Consider the following 24,000-nt stretch of genomic DNA (forward strand, 5'->3'; position numbering starts at 1 on the left):
CATATACTGTTAAAATGTTTTGAATCTCTGCTTTTGTGTCAAATTTGAATTATCTTTAGTATAACAATTTTAATCTCTAGTAAATTAAATAGGGACGGTGACATCAATTAAGATACAACTCGCCATCACCCCTCCTGATCTGTGATCTGGTACACATACAACTTTTGCATGTCTTTGGAAGTGATTGATTCCCCAATTTCATGTGTAAATTTAAATGTGTTGATGTCTTCATCCAAACTAAAATAAATAAAGCGACAATAAACGTGCATCTATAAAGCAAATCTTTTGTTAGGGGATAAGGGCTATACTTTTTTGTAGGGATTTCACCATGGTAACGTTCCACAAAGACTAATATATTTCAAAAGAATTGGCTGATTCTGTACATTATGAGAATGAAAGTGTGTTGATTCAGTGCGCCATTCTACATTGTATAATAAAGTAGTAATTACATAATTGAGTGGTGAACGTGGCATAAGTGGATGTTAGTGCTGACACACTCAAAAAGGGTTGATAAATGGAATTGTTCCCTATTAATAGGGGAAACAGAGTGGTTAGACTTGAACTAAACTTTCTCTTTACAATAGGTCTTTTTGAACATTCTGATTTGCCAGATCAGAATGTGGACAACAATACAGATTTCCATACTGTATTGGTTGAAGCCCAAGTTAACAATGGCCGCCACTAGTACCATTAGCCAACAGAGTGCTGGGGGAAATAGGATAAAAGGAGTATAAAATTAATGAGCCACTGCATGAAGTTATGGGAAAGAGTAGCGGAAGGCAGGTGATGATTATTGAGCAGCAGTATGGTTTCATGCCAGGAAAGAGCACCACAGATGCGATGTTTGCTCTGAGGGTATTGGACAAGTATAGAGAAGGTCAAAAGGAGTTGTATTGTGTCTTTGCGGACCTAGAGTAAGCATATGACTGGGTGCCTAGGGGGGAGTTGTGGTATTGTATGAGGAAGTCAGGAGTGGCAGAGAAGTATGCAAGAGTGGCACAGAATATGTGCGAAGTGAGACCGTGGTGAAGTCTGTGGTAGGAGTGATGGATGCATTTAAGGTTGAGGTGGGATTACATTAGGGATCGGCTTTGAGTCATTTCTTATTTGCAAAGGTGATGAACAGGTTAATAGAGGAGATTAGACGGGAGTCCCTGTGGACTGTGATGTTTGCCAATGGCATTGTGAGTAGAGAGCAGGTTGAGGAGACCCTGGAGAGGTGGAGGTGCTCAAGAGAAGAGAGGGGTTAAGGTCAGTAGGGCCAAGACAGAGTATGTTGTGTGAATGAGCAGGAGGTCAGAGGAATGGTGAGGATACAGGGAATAGAGCTGGCAAATGTGGGTGAGTTTAAATATTTGGGATCAACAGTATACAGTAATCGGGAGCTTGGAAGAGAAGAAGAGATTACAGGCAGGGTGGAGTGGCTGGCGAAGAGTGTCAGGAGTGACTTGTGACAAACGGGTACCTACAAAAGTGAAAGGGAAGGTCTATAAGACAGTAGTTAGACCAGCTATGGAGACAGTGACACTGAAGAAAATATAGGAGACACAGCTGGAAGTGACAGAGTTAAAGATATTAAGATTTGCATTGGATGTGACGAGGAAGGACAGGATTAGGAACGAATACATTAGAGGGTCAGCTCGGGTTGAACGGTTTGGAGACGAGATAAAGAGGCAAAATTGCGTTGGTTTAGATATGTGCAGAAAAGAGTTGCAAGGTATATTAGGAGAAGGATACTAGGGATGGAACTGCCAGGCATGAGGAAAAGAAAAGGCCTAAGAGGAGGTTTATGGATGTGGCATATGAGGACATGCAGGTGAGGGGTGTGTCAGAGCAAGATTCAGAGGACAGGAAGCTATGGAAAAGGTGACCCCAAAAGGTAGCAGCAAAAGAATAAAATAAAATAGAAAGCAAAAACATATACTAGGAAAGGAATTAATAATTGCAGTATATGGTTATCTAACAAATTGGAGATTTTCCCGTTAGGATTTAAAGATATGACGTTTGAAGCTATACATGCGGGCCAAGCAAAAAGAATTTCAGAGGGACACATCCATAAAACTAAAAGCATTTACAAAAAATTGTACTATAATGTTATTAGGTAAACGAAGGATTCACACCTGAAATTTTTAAATTGTTTTACATATTTACAAAAGAGTAGGCTTCAACAAGTGTATTTACTCTGCATTGTTGGAAATCATAACCTTATAAGTTAGTTGAAATTTTAAAAATGAATATACGTCATTTAAAAAGCCAAACTAATTTAGAAATGTCAGGTTCTGTATCCCGACATTTAACATTTTTAATATGTTGTAATCTGTAAATGCTTTAAACATTGAAGAGGAAAATGCATTATCCTGATCACTTAAGAAGTACGAAAAACATATATAGTTTTTTTTAATATAGGTGTTGCATTGCCAACCAAACTGTAATGAATAAAACTATATAACATTTTGCTGTATATTATTGTTGTATAGAGTTGTGAACAAGAAAGGGGAGTTCATATTTTCTCAGTTGTGCAAGCATTTCATTCATTTTTAGCTAAACTTCATGAAAATATATCTTTAAATCATTTACCAAAGTAAGAGTATAAAAAATGTTTATACCTTTTCTTTTTCTCTCAGAGTGCTAACATTTGGACTTGCTCTACTGGTCATCCCATTTCTTCCTGCAAGCAACTTGTTTTTTCGCGTAGGATTTGTTATAGCCGAGAGAGTACTATATCTTTCATGTGCTGGATACTGTATAATTGTCACATATGGAATAAGTACTTTATGTCAAAAGTGCAGGAAATATAAGGTATTGTACACTCATAGAATGTGATCATCTTTTTTTTTTTTTTTGTTTTCATATTTCTCTTGACACTTGTTCATTTTTTTCTTTTAACCTAGAGGCTTCTTTGCACTTCATTGCTATGCCTTTTTGGCCTGAATATGATTCGCTGCATTATCCGCAGTAGTGAGTGGAGATCGGAAGAGCAGTTATTCAGAAGTGCCCTCGCTGTCTGTCCTCTTAATGCTAAAGTAAGCAGTTACATAAAGTGACTTTGTGCAGTTTTAAGGTATATCAGAAACGCTGCACTTTTTATTGCAAAGAACATATTTCCCTGTACTCTCACATTTGTGAAATAAATTCACTGCAAGCAACTACCAAACATGAAACTGGCTACAAAGTTTAGATTTATATAAGTATTCCTTTTATTCCTTTATAGTGTTGACTCTGAGGCTCGGGATCTGCACTGACAATCAGAAGGTTGCCGGTTCAAATCCCGTAAATGCCAAAAGGGACTCTGCTCTGATGGGCCCTTGAGCAATGCCCTTAACCTGCAATTGCTGAACGCTTTGAGTAGTGAGAAAAGCGCTATATAACTGCAAAGAATTATTGAATTATTATTATTAACATGTTTCCTTATTTAGCATATTTATTTTAAAATCCATGTGGTACATGAATGTGTCTTAGCAAAAACTTTGTGTTGTAAACACTGATGAATAGCATGTTTTTAGTTGTGTTCTTATAAGTTTATATATGAAGCAAGGAGTAACTAGCCTAGGGTCAGAATATCAACAGTTTTGTGGATTTTTATCCACTATACATAAGCTCAAATTTAAATTATTTGTACTTTGGTGCAGAATTATGGATTTGTAGGTGACTTTTGCTTGTCCCCCTTCTTGCTTAACTACACATTGTAAGTCACTCATAAATCTTTTATATTTTGTGTCATCAAAATGAAAAAAAATGTTTAGGCAAACCAATTAAAATTAGCTTTCAGCTTTTATTCAGTTACACTTATTGGCTGAGCTGAGTTTCAGAGTGGGAATGTTCTGCTTCTCAGGATGTTGGTTGTGGCACTAGAGGTGCCTGACCAGACTGATACTCTCAATAGTAATAATAAGGTACAAAGTCCACCATTTATTCATACAAGAACTAATAAAATGGTAAACAATTAATGTCAATATTTTCCTCCTCAATCCTTCTAGTAAAAATGAGGTTAGATAAAAATAGGGTTTTTTAAGTAAATATAAAAAAAACTAGGAGGGAATCATATTTTGCAATACATATAACTCTGCCTAATATATACTATGCCTGATATTTCACAGTTGATATGAACAAAGAAACGCTGAGTGAGAACGTGAGCAAGACAGAATTCAATATTAAAAAATCTGTTGCTCTTTTTTCATGAAGCCAGTTAGTGCACTGCTTTGGGCAGCAGACAACGACAAAACCATGTGGTGATAAATGTGCATAGAAACAAATGCTCTCAATGTTTAAACATTTAAGAAAAGTTAAACCCTCTTTGTTAATATTTCCATTACACATATAGCCCACATATAATTTTATTTATGAAATACAAAACCTTTAATGAGTGGTGCTTTTTACCACTGAAAAGAGGTGCCAAAACAAAACCTAATCAAAGAAAGAAGACTGAAACCTATAAATAAGAGAGTGCTATAAAATTTATAACACCACATTATGTGCAATCCTTCTCAAAAAGTCTAAAAGTGGCACTTGTCTCTATATTGAAAGGAAGTGTTAAAGGCAACAATTAATGTGCATGTACCTTGATTTGTATGCCACTGATTCTGAATGGAAAGCATAAACAAGTTATTCAGAAGCAGTGGACACATCATAAAGCACAAAACCTAAGACTAATCATATTTTAATGTCCAGTAAAAACGTTTTCTTCAACTTTGTAACTGTCCACTAAATAAATTCCTGCACATTTCTCTACAGTGACTGTCTGAAATGACAGGAAAGGTGAGGTAATACCTTAAATGTGAGTGCCTGTGTCACTGGGCGCATTAGTCACCTTATGTGTTTGTTGCCACATTTTAGTTGACTTGCACACTTTAGTCATGCCACCCCCCAGCACTTGATTCTGTATTCCCTTTAAGAACAGTAATGGTCATGGAAAAAATAGAAGGCAAGCATATTAGACTCCTGAACACTTGTATCTTTAAGTCAGCATTTTCTAATATAACTGTATAGCTTAACTTAAGCACCCCCAATGTAATACAATGTAATACTCATCTAAAGCTGTAGGGCAGAAATATTAATCTTACCTTTAATGAATATTCATCGGGATAACTGTTCAGAAAACAGCATGTTAACTATAAAAAGCATCTACAAAGATACCATACCTAACTGTTAAAAGAATGTGGTCTTATTTTTCCAAAGCCACAGCAGTTTACCTTTAAAGCAGATTGCACCAGAAGCGTCTCTTCCTATGGAGATCACAGCTCTGTGCATGCTGCTGAATGTGGGTATTGAAGAAAAAAGGTGACTAAGTGGATTGGATAAATCAATATTCTGTTATAATGAGTTGCTAGCTACCATGCCTTTTTTACCAACAGTACTGCTAACTCTTGTGAAACAAGGTGATTCAGCTGTAGCAGTCCACTTATATTGACAGATAATAAAATCTTTCAGTATTTTGTTACCAATTAGTTTTAAAAACTAGTTTTTTTTATTTTAAAAAGTATTTAATTGGTATAGTGCTGCTATACTGGCACCAATCAGGCTGCCAACGTTTTCAGGTGTGCTCATTCTTTGTGTATTGAGTGGTTAATATGTGTGTTTTGTCAACTTCAAGAATTACTTTTACTTATCGAGAGCTTTTGAACATACACATCTTGTTTGTGGATATCTGTTTACCCTTCAATACCATTGTTCCAAGGTTTCTTCAGTGTAAACTAATCCAGTTAGGTTTACCCTATGGTGTCTGCCAGTGAGTTAAGAGTTTCTTGATAGGCAGGATGCAATATGAGAGACCTGGGCCCTTATATATCTGATCCAATTTCAGTTGGCATAGGCTACCCTCAAAGCTGTGTTCTTTCACCCCTCCTGTTTCCTCTTTATACAGATGACTGTAAATCCATGGACAGATCTGTAAAAATACTGAAGTTTGCAGATGATACAACCCTAGTGAGTCTCATTTCCAATAATAAGTCTTCCTATGAAAGAGAGGTGGACCATCTTGTAGAATGGTGTTCTTGTAACAACTTGGAGCTCAGTGCCATTAAAACAGTGGAAATGAGGCTTGATTTCCGCTGACAAGTCACTAACTGTCCACCTTTGCAAATTGATGGCGAGCCTGTGGTTCAGTCATTTAAATTCCTAGGGACTACTTTCACTAATGCATGAAAATGGGGCAAGTACATCACTTTCTTCATCAAGAAAGCCCAGGCAGAGATTGTTCTTCCTTCCCAGCTTGACCCTTAACTACTCACATCATTTCTCATCTCATAAGCTCACATGGTGTACTTTATTCACCAGTGTTAAAATGGCTAATTGTTTGAACACTGTGAAGTTGTAATATAAAATATTGCAATAATTTTATATTGTCCATCCATCCATCCTCTTCCACTTATCTGAGGTCGGGTTGCAGGGGCAGCAGCTTGAGCAGAGATGCCCAGACTTCCCTCTCCCCGACTACTACTTCTAGCTCTTCCTGAGGAATCCCAAGGCGTTCCCAGGCCAGCTGGGAGACACAGTCCCTCCAGCGTGTCCTGGGTCTTCCCCGGGGCCTCCTCCTGGTTGGATGTGCCTGGAACACCTTGCCAAGGAGGCATCCTATTTAGATGCCCGAGCCTCCCCATCTGACTCCTCTCAATGCAGAGGAGCAGCGGCTCTACTCTGAGCTCCTCCCGGATGACTAAGCTTCTCAACCTATTTTTAAGGGAAAGCCCAGACACCCTGCGGAAGAAACTCATTTCAGCCACTTGTATTTGCGATCTCATTCTTTTGGTCACTACCCATAGCTCATGACCATAGGTGAGGGTAGAAACGTAGATCAACTGGTAAATTTGAGAGCTTTGCCTTATGGCTCAGCTCCTTTTTCACCAAGACAGACCAATGCAGAGCCAATCTCACACTCCATTCTTCCCTCACATGTGAACAAGACCCCAAGGTACTTGAACTCCTCCACTTGGGGCAGGATCTCGCTCCCAACCCTGAGAGGGCACTCCACCCTTTTCCGGCTGAGGACCATGGTCTCGAATTTAGAGATGCTGATTCCCATCCCATCCGCTTCACACTCAGCTGCGAACTGATTCAGAGAGAGCTGAAGATCATGGCCTGATGAAGCAAACAGGACAACATCATCTGCAAAAAGCAGTGACCCAATTCTGAGTCCACCAAACCAGACCCCCTCAACACCCTGGGTGCGCCTAGAAATTCTGTCCATAAAAGTTATTAACACAATCGGTGACAAAAGGGCAGCCCTGGCGTAGTCCAACTCTCACTGGAAACGGGTTTGACTTACTGCCGGCAATGCGGACCAAGCTCTGACACCGGTTGTACACGGACCAAACAGCCCTTATCAGGGGGTCCCAGAGCACCCCCACAGGATTCCCCGAGGGACACAGTCGAACGCCTTTTCCAAGTCCACAAAACACATGTAGACTGTTTGGGCAAACTCCCATGCACCCTCCAGGACCCTGCTAAGGGTGTAGAGCTGGTCCACTGTTTCACGACCAGGACGAAAACCACACTGTTCCTCCTGAATCCGAGGTTCGACTATCCGACAGACCCTTCTCTCCAGAACCCCCGAATAGACTTTTCCAGTGAGGCTGAGGAGTGGGATCCCTCTGTAGTTGGAACACACCCTCCAGTCACCCTTCTTAAAGAGGGGGACCACCACCCCAGTCTGCCAGTCCAGAGGCACTGTCCCTGATGTCCATGTGATGTTGCAGAGACATGTCAACCAAGACAGTCCTACAACATCCAGAGCCTTGAGGAACTCCGGGTGTATCTCATCCACCCCTGGGGCCCTGCCACCAAGGAGTTTTTTGACCACCATGGTGACCTCAGTCCCAGAGATGGGGTAGCCCACCTCTGAGTCCCCAGGCTCTGCTTCCTCGTTGGAAGGCATGTTGGTGGGATTGAGGAGGTCTTCAAAGTGCTCCTCCTACTGACCCACAGCGTCCCGAGTCGAGGTCAGCAGTGCACCACCCCCACCATATACAGTGTTGACACTGCACTGATTCCCCCTCCTGAGACGCCGGACAGTGGACCAGAATCTCCTCGAAGCCGTCCGAAAGTTGTTCTCCATGGTCTCCCTAAACTCCCATGCCCGAGTTTTTGCCTCAGCAACCACTGAAGCCGCATTCCGCTTGGCCTGCCAGTACCTATTAGCTGCCTCTAGAGTCCCACAAGACAAATGGGTCCGGTAGGACTCCTTCAGTTTGATGGCATCCCTCTCCACCGGTGTCCACCAACGGGTTCAGAGATTGCCGCCACGACAGGCACCGACCACCTTACGGCCACAGCTCCAGTCAGCCGCCTCAACAAAAGAGGCACGGAACATGGCCCATTCGGATTCGTTGCTCCCCACCTCCCTCTGGATGTGGTCGAAGTTCTGCCGGAGGTGTGAGTTGAAGCTACTTCTGACAGGAGACTCTGCCAGACGTTCCCAGCAGACCCTCACAACACGTTTGGGCCTACCAGGCCTGACCGGCATCCTTCCCCACCATCGAAGCCTACTCACCACCAGGTGGTAATCAGTTGACAGCTCCGCCCCTCTCTTCACCCGAGTGTCCAAGACATGTGGCCGCAAGTCAAGACGACACAACCACAAAGTCGATCATCGAACTGAGGCCTAGGGTGTCCTGGTGCCAAGTGCACATATTAACACCTCTATGCTTGAACATGGTGTTTGTTATGGATAATCCGTGATGAGCACAGAAGTCCAATAACAAAACACCGCTCGGGTTCAGATCGGGGGGTTCATTCCTCCCAATCACGCCCTTCCAGGTCTCACTGTCCTTGCCCACGTGTGCACTGAAGTCTCCCTGCAGTACGAGGGAGTCCTCAGAAGGTATGCTCTCTAGCACCCCCTCCAGGGACTCCAAAAAGGGTGGGGTATTCCAAACTGCTATTTGACGCATATGAACAAACAACAGTTAGGAACCTCTCGACCTCGCGCACTAGTTCAGGCTCCTTCCTCTTCAGAGAGGTGACATTCCACGTCCCAAGAGCCAGCTTCTGTAGCCGAGGATCGGACCACTTGGGTCCCTGCCTTTGGCCGCCACCCAACTCACACTGCACCCGACCTCCTTGGCCCCTCCTACAGGTGGTGAGCCCATGGGAAGGGGGACCCACGTTGCCTCTTCAGGCTGTGCCCGGCCGCACCCCATGGGTGCAGGCCCGGGCCCCAGTGTCCCGCGTCTGGGCGAGGGAAAACGTCGTCCAAGGTTTTTGTTGTTCTTAGGAGGTTTGGTTGAACCGCTCTTTGTCTCATCCCTCACCTAGGACCAGTTTGCCTTGGGTGACCCTACCAGGGGCATAAAGCCCCAGACAACAGAGCTCCTTGGATCATTGGGACGCGCAAACCCCTCCACCACAATAAGGTGGCTGTTTGAGGAGGAGATTTTATATTGTACCTGTTTTTTAATGTAATTTAATACCATATTACTGAATAGTATTACACAGTATAGGATTATCTAAAAATTAACCTGATCCACTTCTCCAGTGCTTATTTGTCACATGTCACATTTTCATCCACTGCAGGATTTGCATGTTTCACATTTCACATCAGTTGTTGAATGTTCTTTGCAGACAAAGTCATTGCAAGAGGAAAATCTCATCATTGCCATATGCACCATATGGATCTTTCAACTGTGTATCCACTCATAAAACCGGCCGGGGGCATACTAGAGGGGAAACCATTACGACACTGTACTTGTAGTGAATGAAGCTGAGGACAGATGGCGGATGCTGCCAGTATGTTCAAGTAAAAGGATGTTGGACAAAAATAATAGAGACTGGTGTACAAAACACACTAGTGCGAGTAGTTAAGAGTTATGAAGCTTGGCATATCAAGGAGTATATTGTTACATTTTTACTCGGCCATTATGAGAGCATTGTAAACCTCCATCGCCATTTGGTTTCCTTCTGCCTCATCTCTTTCTAAGACTTGGTTGCAGCAGGTGATTTGTTCAGCTGAGAAAATCATTGGCTGTTGACTCCCAACATTAAAAGGTCTATTCATCGCCAGAGTGAAAAGAGAGCAGGAATGATTGTAGCTGTCTCTACCCCCCAGCATTCATCTGTTCATTAAATGGCCATCACAGAGGAGGTACAGGTCTATTGCGACCCAAACTACATTTCATCTCCTGAGCTTCTTTCCTCAAATTATTCAGATCTTAAATAAACTTAAGGTTACTCTTAACTTTTTTTGCAGCATATAACTGGTGACTGTGCTCTTTGTCTATTCGTAAATACTTCATATTTGCTCAACTTGTACTGTTTGATACTTATATTATTTTGTATACCTTTTCTATTTATTTGAGGTAACTATTGAAGTTTGTAATTATTCAAGAAATGATTGTATAGGGTTTCTTTTACATGCTAGTAATAGTGATTTTGATTCTACTATCCTTTCTGTCACTGTTGGATCTTGTGTGTCTTCCAAATACATTCAGCAAAAAACCTCAAAAGATGAAAAGAGAAAGTGACACGCATAACTATTACAAAACATTAGATTATTGTGGTTCATTTGTAAGAAAATTTGTATTGCTTTGTCATGTGGCTCTTAATTGAGTTTTTCTTGAGGTAATTATGACTCCCCTGTGTGCAGTGTTCACTTTTAGTCATGGCCCTTTTTGTCTACTAGAAACTTTGTAGAACTTGTATACACAAGCATTGATATAGTTACAGCAAATGTGTTTTTGATTTTAAGCCTGTACTATTTTAACTGCTTCATTTGATTGCTCAGTCCTTGCATATTCTTATTTTCTGGACATTTGTTGTTTGTATCTCAGATTATTTGATGTTATTCTTGCTTTTTTGTCTGTATCGTTGCCTTTTCTGTCTGGTACTGTTTTGCCCTGGTATAACATTTGCCTCACTTAGCTTCACCTTTATTTTTTCGTGAGAACCACTTTTCTTTTCTGTATATCTTCCTTAAAGAACACCTCTTACAGGTTTTTTCATTTTCCCACCTAATAAAACCCTCTGCTATTGATCAACATTCTACACTGTTTGCTAAAGCTGTGATTAATTCAAGAACTCTATTGTTTTACAGGTTCATTACAATGTTGGCAAAAATCTAGCAGACAGAGGAAACCAAACCTCTGCTATCAAATATTACAGAGAAGCAATAAGGTACTTTTCATTATGCACTAATGATTTTATGTTCTAGATAATGCATCAAATATACGTAGTTATAGATCAGTTATAATTGAGGGCTGGCCTTGGCACGACAATCTATTCTCACAACATGCAGCAAGTAAACAAAGGAACAAATGAAGTACGAAGCCTGAACTTCAACCCGGAAATATGTAAGAAAAGTTCTACAAGTGTTTCTAATATTCTGCCATTAGAGATCGCCATTTAAACTGACAAAGGACTTTCTGACATCAGTTAATAATTTTGACCATCCCCAAAGTGTGTGCCTTGAGAGACATATGGATTTGCATATGGAGTTTTAGAAATTCATGATATACCGTTTATATATATGTTTTGTTTTTACTGTCATCAATGCTGTTTTTACTGTCATCAATGCTTGCGTAATTAAATGGATTTTGTCTGCTTCATTTATCAATATTACATATACTGAAGTGTTTGTAAGCCTTACCATTTGATTCTCAAGACGCATCTAACTTTCATGTTGATTTTACTTTGTTTTAGTGTTTTACAGTATATGGATTTTTGTCAGATCTATGTATCTGACTTATTTAAATAAAAAGACTAAGAGGTGAAATGCACATGCTGAGATGAAAAGCTGAAAATGATGTTTGATCTGATTATTGGAATAGTTATTCCATGATGTGAATAACTGTTATCTGATTAAATTTAAAAATATTTTTATAAAAAAAGAAACAATAATGCATCTACTAAAATTTGAGTAGTTGTATTTTTATTTGTTGTGAAATATCTTGTTTAATGTGACACCTGTATGATGTGTTTTTATTCATTTTCTGTAGATTAAATCCTAAATATGTTCATGCTATGAACAATCTAGGAAATATCTTGAAAGAAAGGAATGAACTTAGTGAAGCTGAGGAACTTCTTTCCACAGCAGTTAATATCCAGTAAGTGCAAGCTGCTTCTGATTCAAAGAATAAAATACATTTCCTGGGATATACTGTAAAATGTATAGAATTGTCATGCAGAGTATACAATGCTATAGTAGTATTCTTCCACTTAATGGTTCAATCTTAAATTTAAGACAAAGCTATTACCATATAAATAAACTCAAATACATGGTGCAAATATTTAGTATAATATAAGATCAGAGAGAGAGATTGCATTTCTGTTTTTCAGTTTAATTTGGTTTCTTATGACACGGCAGTGTTGCTGACCTCTTAGCTATTTCATAACATTTATATTAATGCGTAACTTTTAAAATAACAAAATATTTTGAAGAGAACATACCATTTAGTCTAATATTGACCACCAGTAAACCTAGCATTTCTAAATATGTGGAGATTTGAAAATCCTGAAAATTCACTTCTTTCAATCTCACTGTTAAGGGACTCTTTTAATATGTTTACAATATTCTTATATTAAACGTGTATGAAATACTTCCTTACCCCAGCTTTTAGTTTTCCCCATCTTTCTTTCTAAAAAAAAAATTAAAATTAAAATGACAGTTTTTTCCCCCCCAAAGGTTTGTTCCTTGGGTCTGCCCATCATGATCATACTCATCAAGTTCTTAAATGTGATTTTGTGGTATGCCTGTGTCAGGTGAGATTTTGTTAAAACTTACCTCTCAGTTATGTTAAGGTGGAATTGGAGTAAATAAATTGAGAAGCACAGTATGTGCATTGTTTAAGCAGTGACCTGTGCTTCCAGATTTGCTTAATGTTGAGATTCAGCATTTTGATTTTACATTTTGAGTTTTTGGATTTACATTCTTTTTCGTTTTTATTTATTTATTGTAGGCCCTCCTTTCTGCTTTAACTGTTTTTTGTTTAGGCATTAAAATGTCAGATTTTTATTCAAAGCTGATATCTACAAATTATTTCTCCTTAAAGAATTTTCAATCGATTTTTGATTTTGTGACTTTTTTTTTGGCTTGATGAATTGCTATTTTAAGGAAGTTTTTCTTATGTTCTGGGTTTGTGTTTGTTCAGCATTGTCATGTATGATTATAATATTATTATAATACTTAATAGTAATATTTGTGTTTTAATAACTATTTTTATTCAAGTTATAGCCTTTTCACACTCAAATGACTAAGTACAATGAATCTTGGTTGGTCTATGTATTTGTATTCGAGTCGAGTTTATAAGACAGTAATGTTATGAGTGTATTTTTTTTTTTCATTTTTGTAGTATGGATGGCCACATTTCAAAAAATAATTTGGTCTTAAGCATATTACCTCTGGACTTATTCCACACAGAAACATGTATACAAATCTGTATTATATTTACATGTTAGTATTTCTGAACATGTTCTGGATGTTAATAGCCCATTAGTATGTCAATATCATTTTCACTTAATGTACTTTTGAAATCTAAGCACAGTCGTACATAGATGTATCAAATATTTTTCCATCCTAGATGCTGTGTACACTAAATGTTAACATTAGTTTACATTAAATTTCATTGGCCAAATCTTTGCATAATCTAAACTTTATCTTGGTTAATTCATATTTATTCTCCTATAGTTATCTTAATATAATTTACTCAAAGCACTGTAGGTCACTAATGTTTTTTTTTTAAATGAAGTGTTTTTATTCTGATCATATTGCAGATGATCTTGCTATTTCCAAGTAACCCTCTGTTACGACCTAACACATTATTCTACATATATTGTAAATTAAGCTTTGCCTTGTAGTTTTTAGAATCTGCATTATTGAATCTAGTCTTAACATCAAAAAATAGGATGTTAAGCATTTATAAATACAAGCTTTTTGAGTAAAACAAGATAAATGATTATCTATATATCTATATATATTAGGGCTGCAACTAACAATTATACAATTATTTTGATAATCAGTTAATTTGTTAAATATTTTTTCAACTAATTGGAATAAAAACTTAGACAACCAAAATTTTATTGATTTTCATTTCTCCCTTGATGTGAGAAGAGTTAATTGTAATTGTTATATCCACAGTATATAACAAAAGAGTAAAAAATATGCAGAGTGTGAAAAAAGCACTTCAGTGCAACAAGCATCATTTTTTGTAGTAAAACATAACCAGCTTAGTTATGTTACTCAAATTTGCTCCAACAGTAGCTCAAAAAACATAAACTATAGCTGAAACTGCTGTATCAGTGGCTTTAAAGTCAAACTCTTAAATTGTGTCACCGGGGATTTAAAAAAGTCAGTTTAAAGTGTTGGGAGTTTTAAGTTGCCATGCCATAATGTAAACATGTCTACAGGTTCTTGGTTAGGACTGGCTCTCTTTTTGTAAGTCATGTTGCCTACAACTGAAAAAAAGACATTCAGTTGGTATTGAGGTCAAAGGGATACATACAGTTAGGTATTTGGACAGTGACACAGTTTTAATAATTTTAACACTTTACGCCACCACGATGGATTTGAAATGAAGAAATAATTACATGATTGAACCGTAGGCTTTCACAATAATTAATTCACAGGGTTTATAAAAAATATATATTAGGAGTCTTTTAGGACAGCCATTTTTAAACATGCTAACTGCTGCGTCCACCCCAACACCCTCCCCCTCTTTTTCAAAGGCTCAAAAGTATTTGGACAATTGACTGATCAGCTGTTCCATAGTCAGGTATGGGTAGGTCCTTCATTTCATTAACTATTAAGCAGGTAGATGGTCTGGAGTTGATTCCAAGTATGGAATGCATACTTGGATGCAGTCTCTGTGAACTCTCAATATGAGGTTCAAAGAGCTGCCCATGGCAAGTAAAAACAGACCTTCATTAGGCAGAGAAAACAAAACAAACCACAGTGATAGTGGAAACGTTAGCTGTGGTCAAATCACTATCTGGTAAATTCTTAAAAGAGAAGTACCGCACTGGTAAGCTCAGCAACACCAGAATGACTGGACAACCACAGAAGACAGCTGTGCCAGATGATCACATAAGTCTTTCGTTGGTGAAGATAAACCAATTCACAACATTTAGGGAAACCAAGAACACTCTTCGGGAGATAGGCCTACTGTATCTTTACCAAAGTCTACAATCAAGAGAAGACTTCACGAAAGTAAATACATAGGGTTAACAACACTGTGCAATTAAGATCAATACTGATGCTCTATGTAAGAAAGCTCAGAGCAGAATATACTTTCTGAGAAGGTTGGCATCCTTCAACATCTGCAGTAAGATGCTGCAGATGTTCTACCAGACGGTTGTGGCGAGTGCCCTCTTCTACACGGTGGTGTGCTGGGGTGGCAGCATAAAGATGAAAGACGCCTCACACCTGGACAAACTTGTTAAGAAGGCAGGCTCCATTGTAGGATTAAAGTTGGACGGTTTAACATCTGTGGCAGAGCGACGGGCACTAAGCAAACTCCTGTCAATCATGAAGAATCCACTGCATCCACTTAACAGTGTCATCTCCAGACAGAGGAGTAGCTTCAGTGACAGACTTTTGTCAATGTCCTGTTCCACTGACAGACTAAAGAGATCGTTCCTCCCCCACACTATGCGACTCTTCAATTCCACCCGGGGGAGTAAATACGAACATTAATTTTATTTTAATTCTTTTCATTTTTATTACTATTTAATTTAATATTGTTTCTTTGTATCAGTATACTGCTGCTGGATTATGTGAATTTCCCCTTGGGATTAATAAAGTATCTATCTATCTATCTATCTATCTATCTATCTAGAATGATTGATAGAAAAGGATATGGAGAAAAGAAGGTACTTAAGGTTCACTTTTATTATCTTCACTGCTGTTTCCAGAGCTAAGGAGTGAGTTGTAGGTCCAGCAACTATATTACTGGTGGATGTATGGGCAGCACAGTTTTTGTCTGACTGACACTGTTATTGATCCATTTCTCTTTTCACTTCATGTGCATATGTTTGCACCTTAGCTTGCACATGGAACACTTACTCAGGTGTTAGAAACTTCAGTTTTCTAAACCTGTAGTCCATTGCAGTAGCAAAGACTACTTACTATGCTTGGTGCTGAGACTAAAAATGTGGCCAACTTTCTCCATTTCTGAAGCTGCTCTATAGCATTGACTTAGAAAGTCTGCACTGCAGTTGACTCATGCATACCATCCGATATAGGTTTTATGAACCCTCTTACAAGTAGGGTCACACAGTGTTGCAGTTATGGGCCACCTTTGCTCAACTGATTAACTGATCGTGTAGAACATACTGTACAAGTTTGTACTAAGGTGCTCCCAAAATTAATTGCCAACTGCAAGGTGTGTCCATGCAGCATATAGATGACCATCCAGGCTTGTCTTCTAAGATGTTTGTTGCAGCAACAATATTGACACCATTATTGTGTGCAACAGTTTTGCTGAGAGCAATTTCAAATCTGAACACAACCTCCTCCAACCAGTCAACTATGTTGGATGCTGTATGCCTCTGCTCCTGCAGCATAGTGGTAAGACAGACTGACATCATCTTCCAGTCTTCTCCAATAAAATGGCATTTTACACCAAAGTAGACTTCAGTTGCTACACTTGTCCATATATTGGTAGTAATTGTAAGTTTGCTATTGGTTGCTTTAGTGCACTTCTTCACTTGTTGAAATATTTCTTAACTAGCCGACGCTCGCTGTAGCATACGGCAGTGTAAGAATAGGAATGGAAAACGGTGAGAAAAAAATTCAGAAATCAAGAAGAAATACTTCATGAAAGATGCAGTTGTGAATAGGTGTTTTGCTGGAAACGACAGATAATGAGTCGAAAGATCTAACCCTAGAAAAAGCCACGTACAACTGACCGTGGCTGAAGACTGGTTGTTGTAGATTAACGCAAATCTTTGCAAACCTTTGTCCTTCGGACTTGTTGATAGTCATGGAGAAGACAAGTCTGAGTGGGAATTGTGTGCTTTTAAATTTAAAAGGGAGTTTGGTGTCGTAAGGAAGGAGAGAGATTCTGGGAATGAAGATTGTTTCAGAATTTTGGATAGCGATCAGTTTGCACTCCATAATCTCTTGTATATATTTCTCTTCTGGTTTGTCCTGCTTCCTTTTCAAACCCGGTCCCCCCTACACGCAGCCCACACATCATTTCTCTATTCCTATTCCTCCAAACCCTTTCCCACGGCCTCCCATACACCCCCACGCTGCTTTTCTTGAATCCTATTCCTCCTTCGGACTACCGCGTTCCCCGCTGCTCTCTCATGACCCCATTGGTGTCACGTCACCGCCGAAGTGAAAGGTCCCGCGGTCAGGCTAGATATAGGGCTGTGACTTGACCGGGTTTGAAGAGGAAGCAGGGCGAACCAGAAGAGAAATATATATGAGATGTTCTCCATCAGTTTATTAAAATGTGTTTTTGAAGGCAGAGTGAAACCTGGGTTGAGAATGTGGATCATTGCTTTAAATCCATTGTCCTCCACCACAGAGTGTGTTCTTGTGTTAGTTACCAGCACATTTACGACACAGTCAGGGCATCTGCTTGCAGTTATGGGCCACCTTTGCATGGGGCATATTTCTTTAAAGCATAGTCTGACATGTTAAGTTCTCAAACACTACTTTAATGAGTGGACGTTTTCTTGTCTTGTGCATGCACAGTTGCCGAAGCAAGGCTCTGCAAGAAAAGAGTGATAATGAAATTTATGTGAAATCCTCACATGAAATGAGCCGTTTTAAGTCTGATCATGTTGCTGTTAATTAACACTGTGTTCAGTGTGTGTGCATACCAAGTTAAAATATATATATACTACAACAAGCATTTGACTGATACTAAATAAGAACCATATGTATCTGTTCTGACTTACCTACAAATTCGACTTTAACAATTGACTTACAAACAGATCTTGTACCCCTGGGTCTGCCTGTATTTGAAACTGATTTCAAATAATACATCTTTAGCAGAACTACAAATCCAGCAATGCCTCTAAAGTTGTCTTTTGAGGTTGCGTTCCCACTTGCAAGTATAATAATAAAACCAAGTTAATGACAGTAGCATGAACGCTACAAACTCTTCAAAATTTTCCATTATTTCTGTTCCATTGTTGATAACAATTGTACAAAATGAGTGCACCCCGAAGAATGTCAGAATCACAAGTCTGAAAGCAATCAAGTGCAGCAGGGGTGAAACAGCACAGACTCGGGGAGCAAACGTACTCTGGTCCTGATAAATAATGGGATGGTAGATTACTGGGTTAAAGGCTCATCTTCACTCATTCTCATATGTTTCCTCTTTAAGTGCTCATGCATAGTAGTCATACTTCCATGCCAATTCTTCATTGCATATTTTACAACTAGTCATTTTTGTTTTGGCTGGTCTTAATATAAAGCATTCCCATACTAAGACGTTTTAGGTCATAATTTTGGAGTTTGGTCTCCCTCCATCTCCGACGCATGAAATGCACTGCAGCCGATTAGTTGTTACAACCCTAATTTCTTTAGCACATTTTTCTATAAACAAAGTAGCTCAAAGAGCTTTACAAGATGTCAAAGAAGTAGTTGCATATAAAGGAAAGCAAATTAAAATTAGATAATAATTCATACATAATATACAAAAATAAATAATACACACTTACATAATATAGATATATAATTAAAAGATACAGAGTTCTGAAGTCTTAAGAGTCCTTTTTAAGTGTCTACATGAGGTCAGCTGGCTAGATTGGACAGAAACAAAACAACTCCAGATAAGCTGAAATAAAAAGCAAAATGTGCAGTGGTTCCAGGCCAGAAGACTTCCCAGTCCTCACTGTGATTTCAGCCAAGCAAAAATATTCTTAAGTATATTCTCAGGGGTTGGGGTTGATTTGTTTTTAATCTTTTTTTTGTAAAAATTGGTGTATTTGTATGGAATGTTGTGCAATTTCAATAAAATCAGTAAAATAAAAGGTAAAAAAAAACATTCTTCAGTAGTGCTTAGGTGATTCGACACAGTAGATTGCTTGACAGGTCGGGGTATTCGCTTTCTTTCAAACATCACAGGTGGCTGCACAGGACTTTGATCAGGTGGTTGTGCAGAATTCCACCATAGTAGAACCAGAAGTAAAACAGGGAAAAGTAAAGATTAATAAAGGCTGAAGGTTAATTGAAGAGTTCTGTGCATATCTAGTTTGTTTATGGTAGAACTAAAAAAAAAAACTAATTAAAAATGGAGTTTTTAGTAGTTTATAATAATTTCTACAGTGCTATAGCACAATATAATCTATAGTAATGTAGCAGAATAAAAAACAAAACCATGAATTTATCAGCATCTTCCAACCTTACAAAGTTATGAGGTCTAACTTTTTTAGTGTTCCTTAAATGGAAAAATGCATTCTTAGTAATATGATTATATGTCATTTAAAGTTTAGGTCAGAGTCCATGATTACACCTAAATTCGTTACTTTCATCTTGACTTTTAATGCCAAGGGATCAAGTTAATTTCTAATGCCCTCATTATTTACATTTTACTAATGTCTAAAATTTCAGTTTTTTCATTATTTAACTTGAGGATATTATTACTCATCCATTCAGAAATACAAGACCCAACATTGGGTCAGATCCCAGAACATCAGGGTCATTGGATGCTACACAAGTATAACTGTGTGTAGTTTTGTCTTGTGATAATCTAGCCTAATGGGAACATATAGTTTGAACATAACACAACGGGCCTAGAATAGATTGTTGTGTTATACCGTATATAATATGGATCTCTTTGCTAAAATCACTATAACTAAGAGAGAATTTTTGTACCTGTTAAGTAAGACTGAAATCAGTTTAAGAGACTGCCCAAGAGGCCTTTTGTTGGTTAAGGCTCATGTCCTCTGTCTGCATTATCCCATAAATCATTACTAGATTAAGGAGTGCAGTTTCTGTACTATGATTTGTTCTTAAACCAGACTGATACTGGTTGAGAATAGAATGTTTTATATTAATAGTCATTTGGTTGCAGAAAAAACTTTTCTAGAATTTTACTTTATATAAAAAAAAAAGGCAGGTTAGAAATAGGTGTAAAGTTGTCAAGCACAGAGGAGTACAGAGTTTTCATCTTAACCAGGAGTTTAACTACTGCAGTCTTGGCAGGATCTAATCAGTAATATTTTGAAATGATTTTATAAAGCACAGAGAATTTGTTGATTTAGGTATTTTTAAAAGCCTTAAATTTTACACCGTTTGGCTTGCTCTCTCTCAAGGGTGGGGATCGATCTGTTCTTAGCATAATTCTTTTTTTTTTTTGTAAAAACTTGATTGCTATGTATTGATTGTAATAAAATTAATAAATAAATAAAAAAAAAAAAAGTGTGGAAAGGGATGAGGATGAAACTGTTAGTATGGATGATACTCTCATCTACATGCTCCACACTTCCACTTGGACAAATCTGGCCCTAGAGTAAGGATAATGTTCTTTGATTTGTACGTTTAACACCATTCTGCCTTATCCACTGGGGAAAACGCTGAAGGCTTTGAATCTTTGTCCCCACAATCTCCTAGATCATTAACTACCTGAACAGCAGACAGCATTTTGTGAGGCTGAGAGACTGTCAGAAATGGTGTGTAATACTGAAGCACCTTAGGGAAATGTCCCATCTCCCTTCCTGTTTACCATCTACACAAAAAAACTTCCTGCACTTGCCATCTACAGAAATTTTCAGATGACTCCTCCATCATACGCTACATTAATAATGGAAACAAGTCAAGAGTACAGAAAGGTGAAGGACCTGCACGACAAAAGAGCTGATGGGTGGACTTCTGGCATGCGATGGAGACTCCGAGACCAGTCACCATTCAGGGGGTGGACATGGAAGTGGTACAGATCAACACATACATGGGGATTCACATAAACAACAAATTGGACTGATATAATGACACAGTGGCATTGTCCAAGAAGGGCCAGAGCAAACTGTACCTCCAAAGGAAACTACAGTCTTTTGATGTATGCAGCAAGCTACCGGAAATGTTCTATCAGTCCATATCAGCAAATGAGTAGTTGTGCGCTGCAGTCTCAAAGGGAAGCATGTTGAGCTCAAGAGAAGCACGATGCCAGAACAAACTTATCAGGAAGGCCTGCTCCAACAAAGGGCAAAGCTTAGACACACTAGAAGCTGTTATGGAAAAGAGGATGGTGGCAAAATTGAATGGCAACATGAAAAATCCACTTCTTCCCCTCAATGAGGCTCTCTTTTGGAATACTTAAAACCACAGGCTCATGCCACCACTGTGTGCTAAGAAGTGCATCTGAGGCTCATTTCTGCCTACTGCTATCAGACAATTCAATGCTTCCTCCTGATGTATTTGTTAAGTTCATTTTTAAATGTCTGCTCAACATGCATTTATTTATGCATTGTTTCTATGGGATGTTGCTGACGACAAAAAAGTAGAGAGAAGCCAACACACAGAGTTTCTGCACAAGACTATTCAACAACACATCACATGAAGTGAGTTGCAGGAAGTTTCTCCTACAGTACCCCATCCATGTTTCAGTAATTATTTTTTAAGCTTTTCATATTAGTATCATGCTGCAGTTTCATATCTTTAGAATATTTTATATGATCTAAATGCTCAGATTACTCATTATTGACATCTTTACTAGTAAAGACAGAGAACAGCAGGTGTTTGCTGTTTCCTTAGCTGTGTATTTTTAAGTATATTGTTCTTAGAATAGTTTAAAGTCATTTACACCATTGACATTTCATTAATGTGTAACTTGCCTATGCATACATTTGTTAATTCAACCAGATACCATATTGATTGATAGATAGATAGATAGATACTTTAGTAATCCCAAGGGGAAATTCACATAATCCAGCAGCAGTATACTGATACAAAGAAACAATATAGAGAAAAATAGAGGTAAAAAGATAATTGGTAAACATTTGGTAATTTTGTCACCATACTTTAATGGCACTATCTCTTGTTTAAACGTTTTGTATGAAATCTTATCGCAGAGATAAATCAGTGTAGAGTTTAAAAATTGTACTGCATATAATATGCACAAAAACAATTGTAAGACTTATTTTTTGCAAAGTAATGCTTTAATATTTTTATTTCTTTTGAAATGGAACAACAGACATGGTTGTAATACAGAACTTGTCGAACAGTATAATTATGAGGAAAGATGAAAGGGTAGCGGCGGTAAGAGATTTGCCTCTGTTCTGTGTCCATGCCCACCACTGTGTTTTTGTCCTACTGTCTCAATAAATGCAAAAATGACGTTCTAAGAGCATGATGAATAAACATGCAGTTGTGAGAAACAGACATGGTAGACAACCTGAAGTAGTTTAGACTAAAATGCTAGAAAAAAAAAGATGTAGTACAGTAATCCCTCCTCGATCGCGGGGGTTGCGTTCCAGACCCATCGCGATAGGTGAAAATCCGCGAAGTAGAAACCATATGTTTGTATGATAATTTTTATATATTTTAAGCCCTTATAAACTCTCCCACACTATTAACATAATTAGAGCCCTCTAGACATGAAATAACATCCTTTAGTCAAAAGTTTGAACTGTGCTCCATGACAAGACTGAGAGAATACAAACATATCTTCTCTTCAAAGGAGCCCCGTCAGGAGCAGAGAATCTCAGATAGAGCGCTCGCTAAGAAAAGCAAACAATCAAAAAATCAATACGTGCTTTTAAGTATGCAGAAGCACCGCGATTAAACGACATTTTGTAGAGGAGCGTCCGTATCTTCTAGGCAAACAGCCCTTCTGCTCACACCCCCTCTGCTCACACCCCTTCCGTCAGGCAGAGAGAGTGAGAGAGGAAGAGAGAAGCAAACAATCAAGCACCGCGCGGAAAGCACATTGTATATCATTGAGGAGTTTTATTTAATATGTAATACATGCTCTGATTGGGTAGCTTCTAAGCTATCCGCCAATAGCGTCCCTTGTATGAAATCAACTGGGCAAACAAACTAAAGAAGCATGTACCATAAATTAAAAGACCCATTGTCCGCAGAAAGCCGCGAACCAGCAAAAAATCTGTGATATATATTTAGATGTGCTTACATTTAAAATCCGTGATAGAGTGAAGCTGCGAAAGTCGAAGCGCGATATAGCGAGGGATTACTGTACTCAGCTTGAATACAAGTCTTAGCCACATATAGCTGCTGACAACGGACTGTCCCCTTGCCATTGATCTTTTTTGATGTCTTAAAAAAACATTTACCTTCAATTTTTTTGTTTGTAAAGAAATAAACCATGATTCATACAGTGGTAAACTAAACCGGAGGAGAATTTTCTTGTAGCTTTTTGGTCATAGCTTAGTGAAGACCTCATGCAAAAGGACAGGAGAACATTACCAGTTCACAACCAACTGAATCCATTGTGAGGTTGATTTAAAATGAACCTGAAATCCACCCCCAACATTCAAGCTGCAGCTGTGAAGAATGACAAGTTACTAATTAAATACATGAAATTTCATAATCTATACTAATAAAAGGCAAAGCACTCACTCACTCACTGACTCATCACTAATTCTCCAACTTCCCGTGTAGGTAGAAGGCTGAAATTTGGCAGGCTCATTCCTTACAGCTTACTTACAAAAGTTGGGCAGGTTTCATTTCGAAATTCTATGCCTAATGGTCATAACTGGAAGGTATTTATCTCCATTAACTGTAATGGAGTTGAGCTGCAATGACGTGGGGGGGCGGAGTTTCGTGTGACATCATCACGCCTCCCACGTAATCACGTTAACTGACTGTCAACGCAGTTCGTAGAAAACCAGGAAGACCTCCAAAAAGCGCTTAAGAAAACATGCATTATATAATTGAGAAGGCAGCGAAACAATAAGAAGCGAGCGAGTGACATATAATACCATATTCATGAGTGCTGCTACCTCGAAAGAAAGCAAGGTGTAAACCTAAACTTTAAATTAAGTTCATAGACAGGCTACCGCTGGCGTTTCACATGCCCACAGGTAATGCGGGATACAAGTTTAATGAGAGGACGCAGGATATAAACGAGAGTTTTGATCACTTTGTAACTAAGTTAAAATTGT

General features: G+C 38.5%; 1 protein-coding gene across 7 annotated transcripts in view; it reads left to right on the forward strand.

Annotated features, from left to right (window-relative positions):
- tmtc4 (transmembrane O-mannosyltransferase targeting cadherins 4) overlaps window positions 1-24,000 on the forward strand; it is a 221,270-nt gene that overhangs the window by 116,850 nt on the left and 80,420 nt on the right. For all 7 annotated transcript variants that reach the window (XM_039744797.1, XM_039744801.1, XM_039744799.1 and 4 more), the window contains exons 10-13: window positions 2,625-2,799; window positions 2,892-3,023; window positions 11,024-11,103; window positions 11,925-12,032. In XM_039744797.1, coding sequence (XP_039600731.1) covers window positions 2,625-2,799; window positions 2,892-3,023; window positions 11,024-11,103; window positions 11,925-12,032 — 495 coding nt within the window. The remainder of the gene's footprint in view (window positions 1-2,624; window positions 2,800-2,891; window positions 3,024-11,023; window positions 11,104-11,924; window positions 12,033-24,000) is intronic.

Source organism: Polypterus senegalus, chromosome 2, assembly GCF_016835505.1.
Source record: "Polypterus senegalus isolate Bchr_013 chromosome 2, ASM1683550v1, whole genome shotgun sequence".
Lineage (NCBI taxonomy): Eukaryota > Metazoa > Chordata > Cladistia > Polypteriformes > Polypteridae > Polypterus > Polypterus senegalus.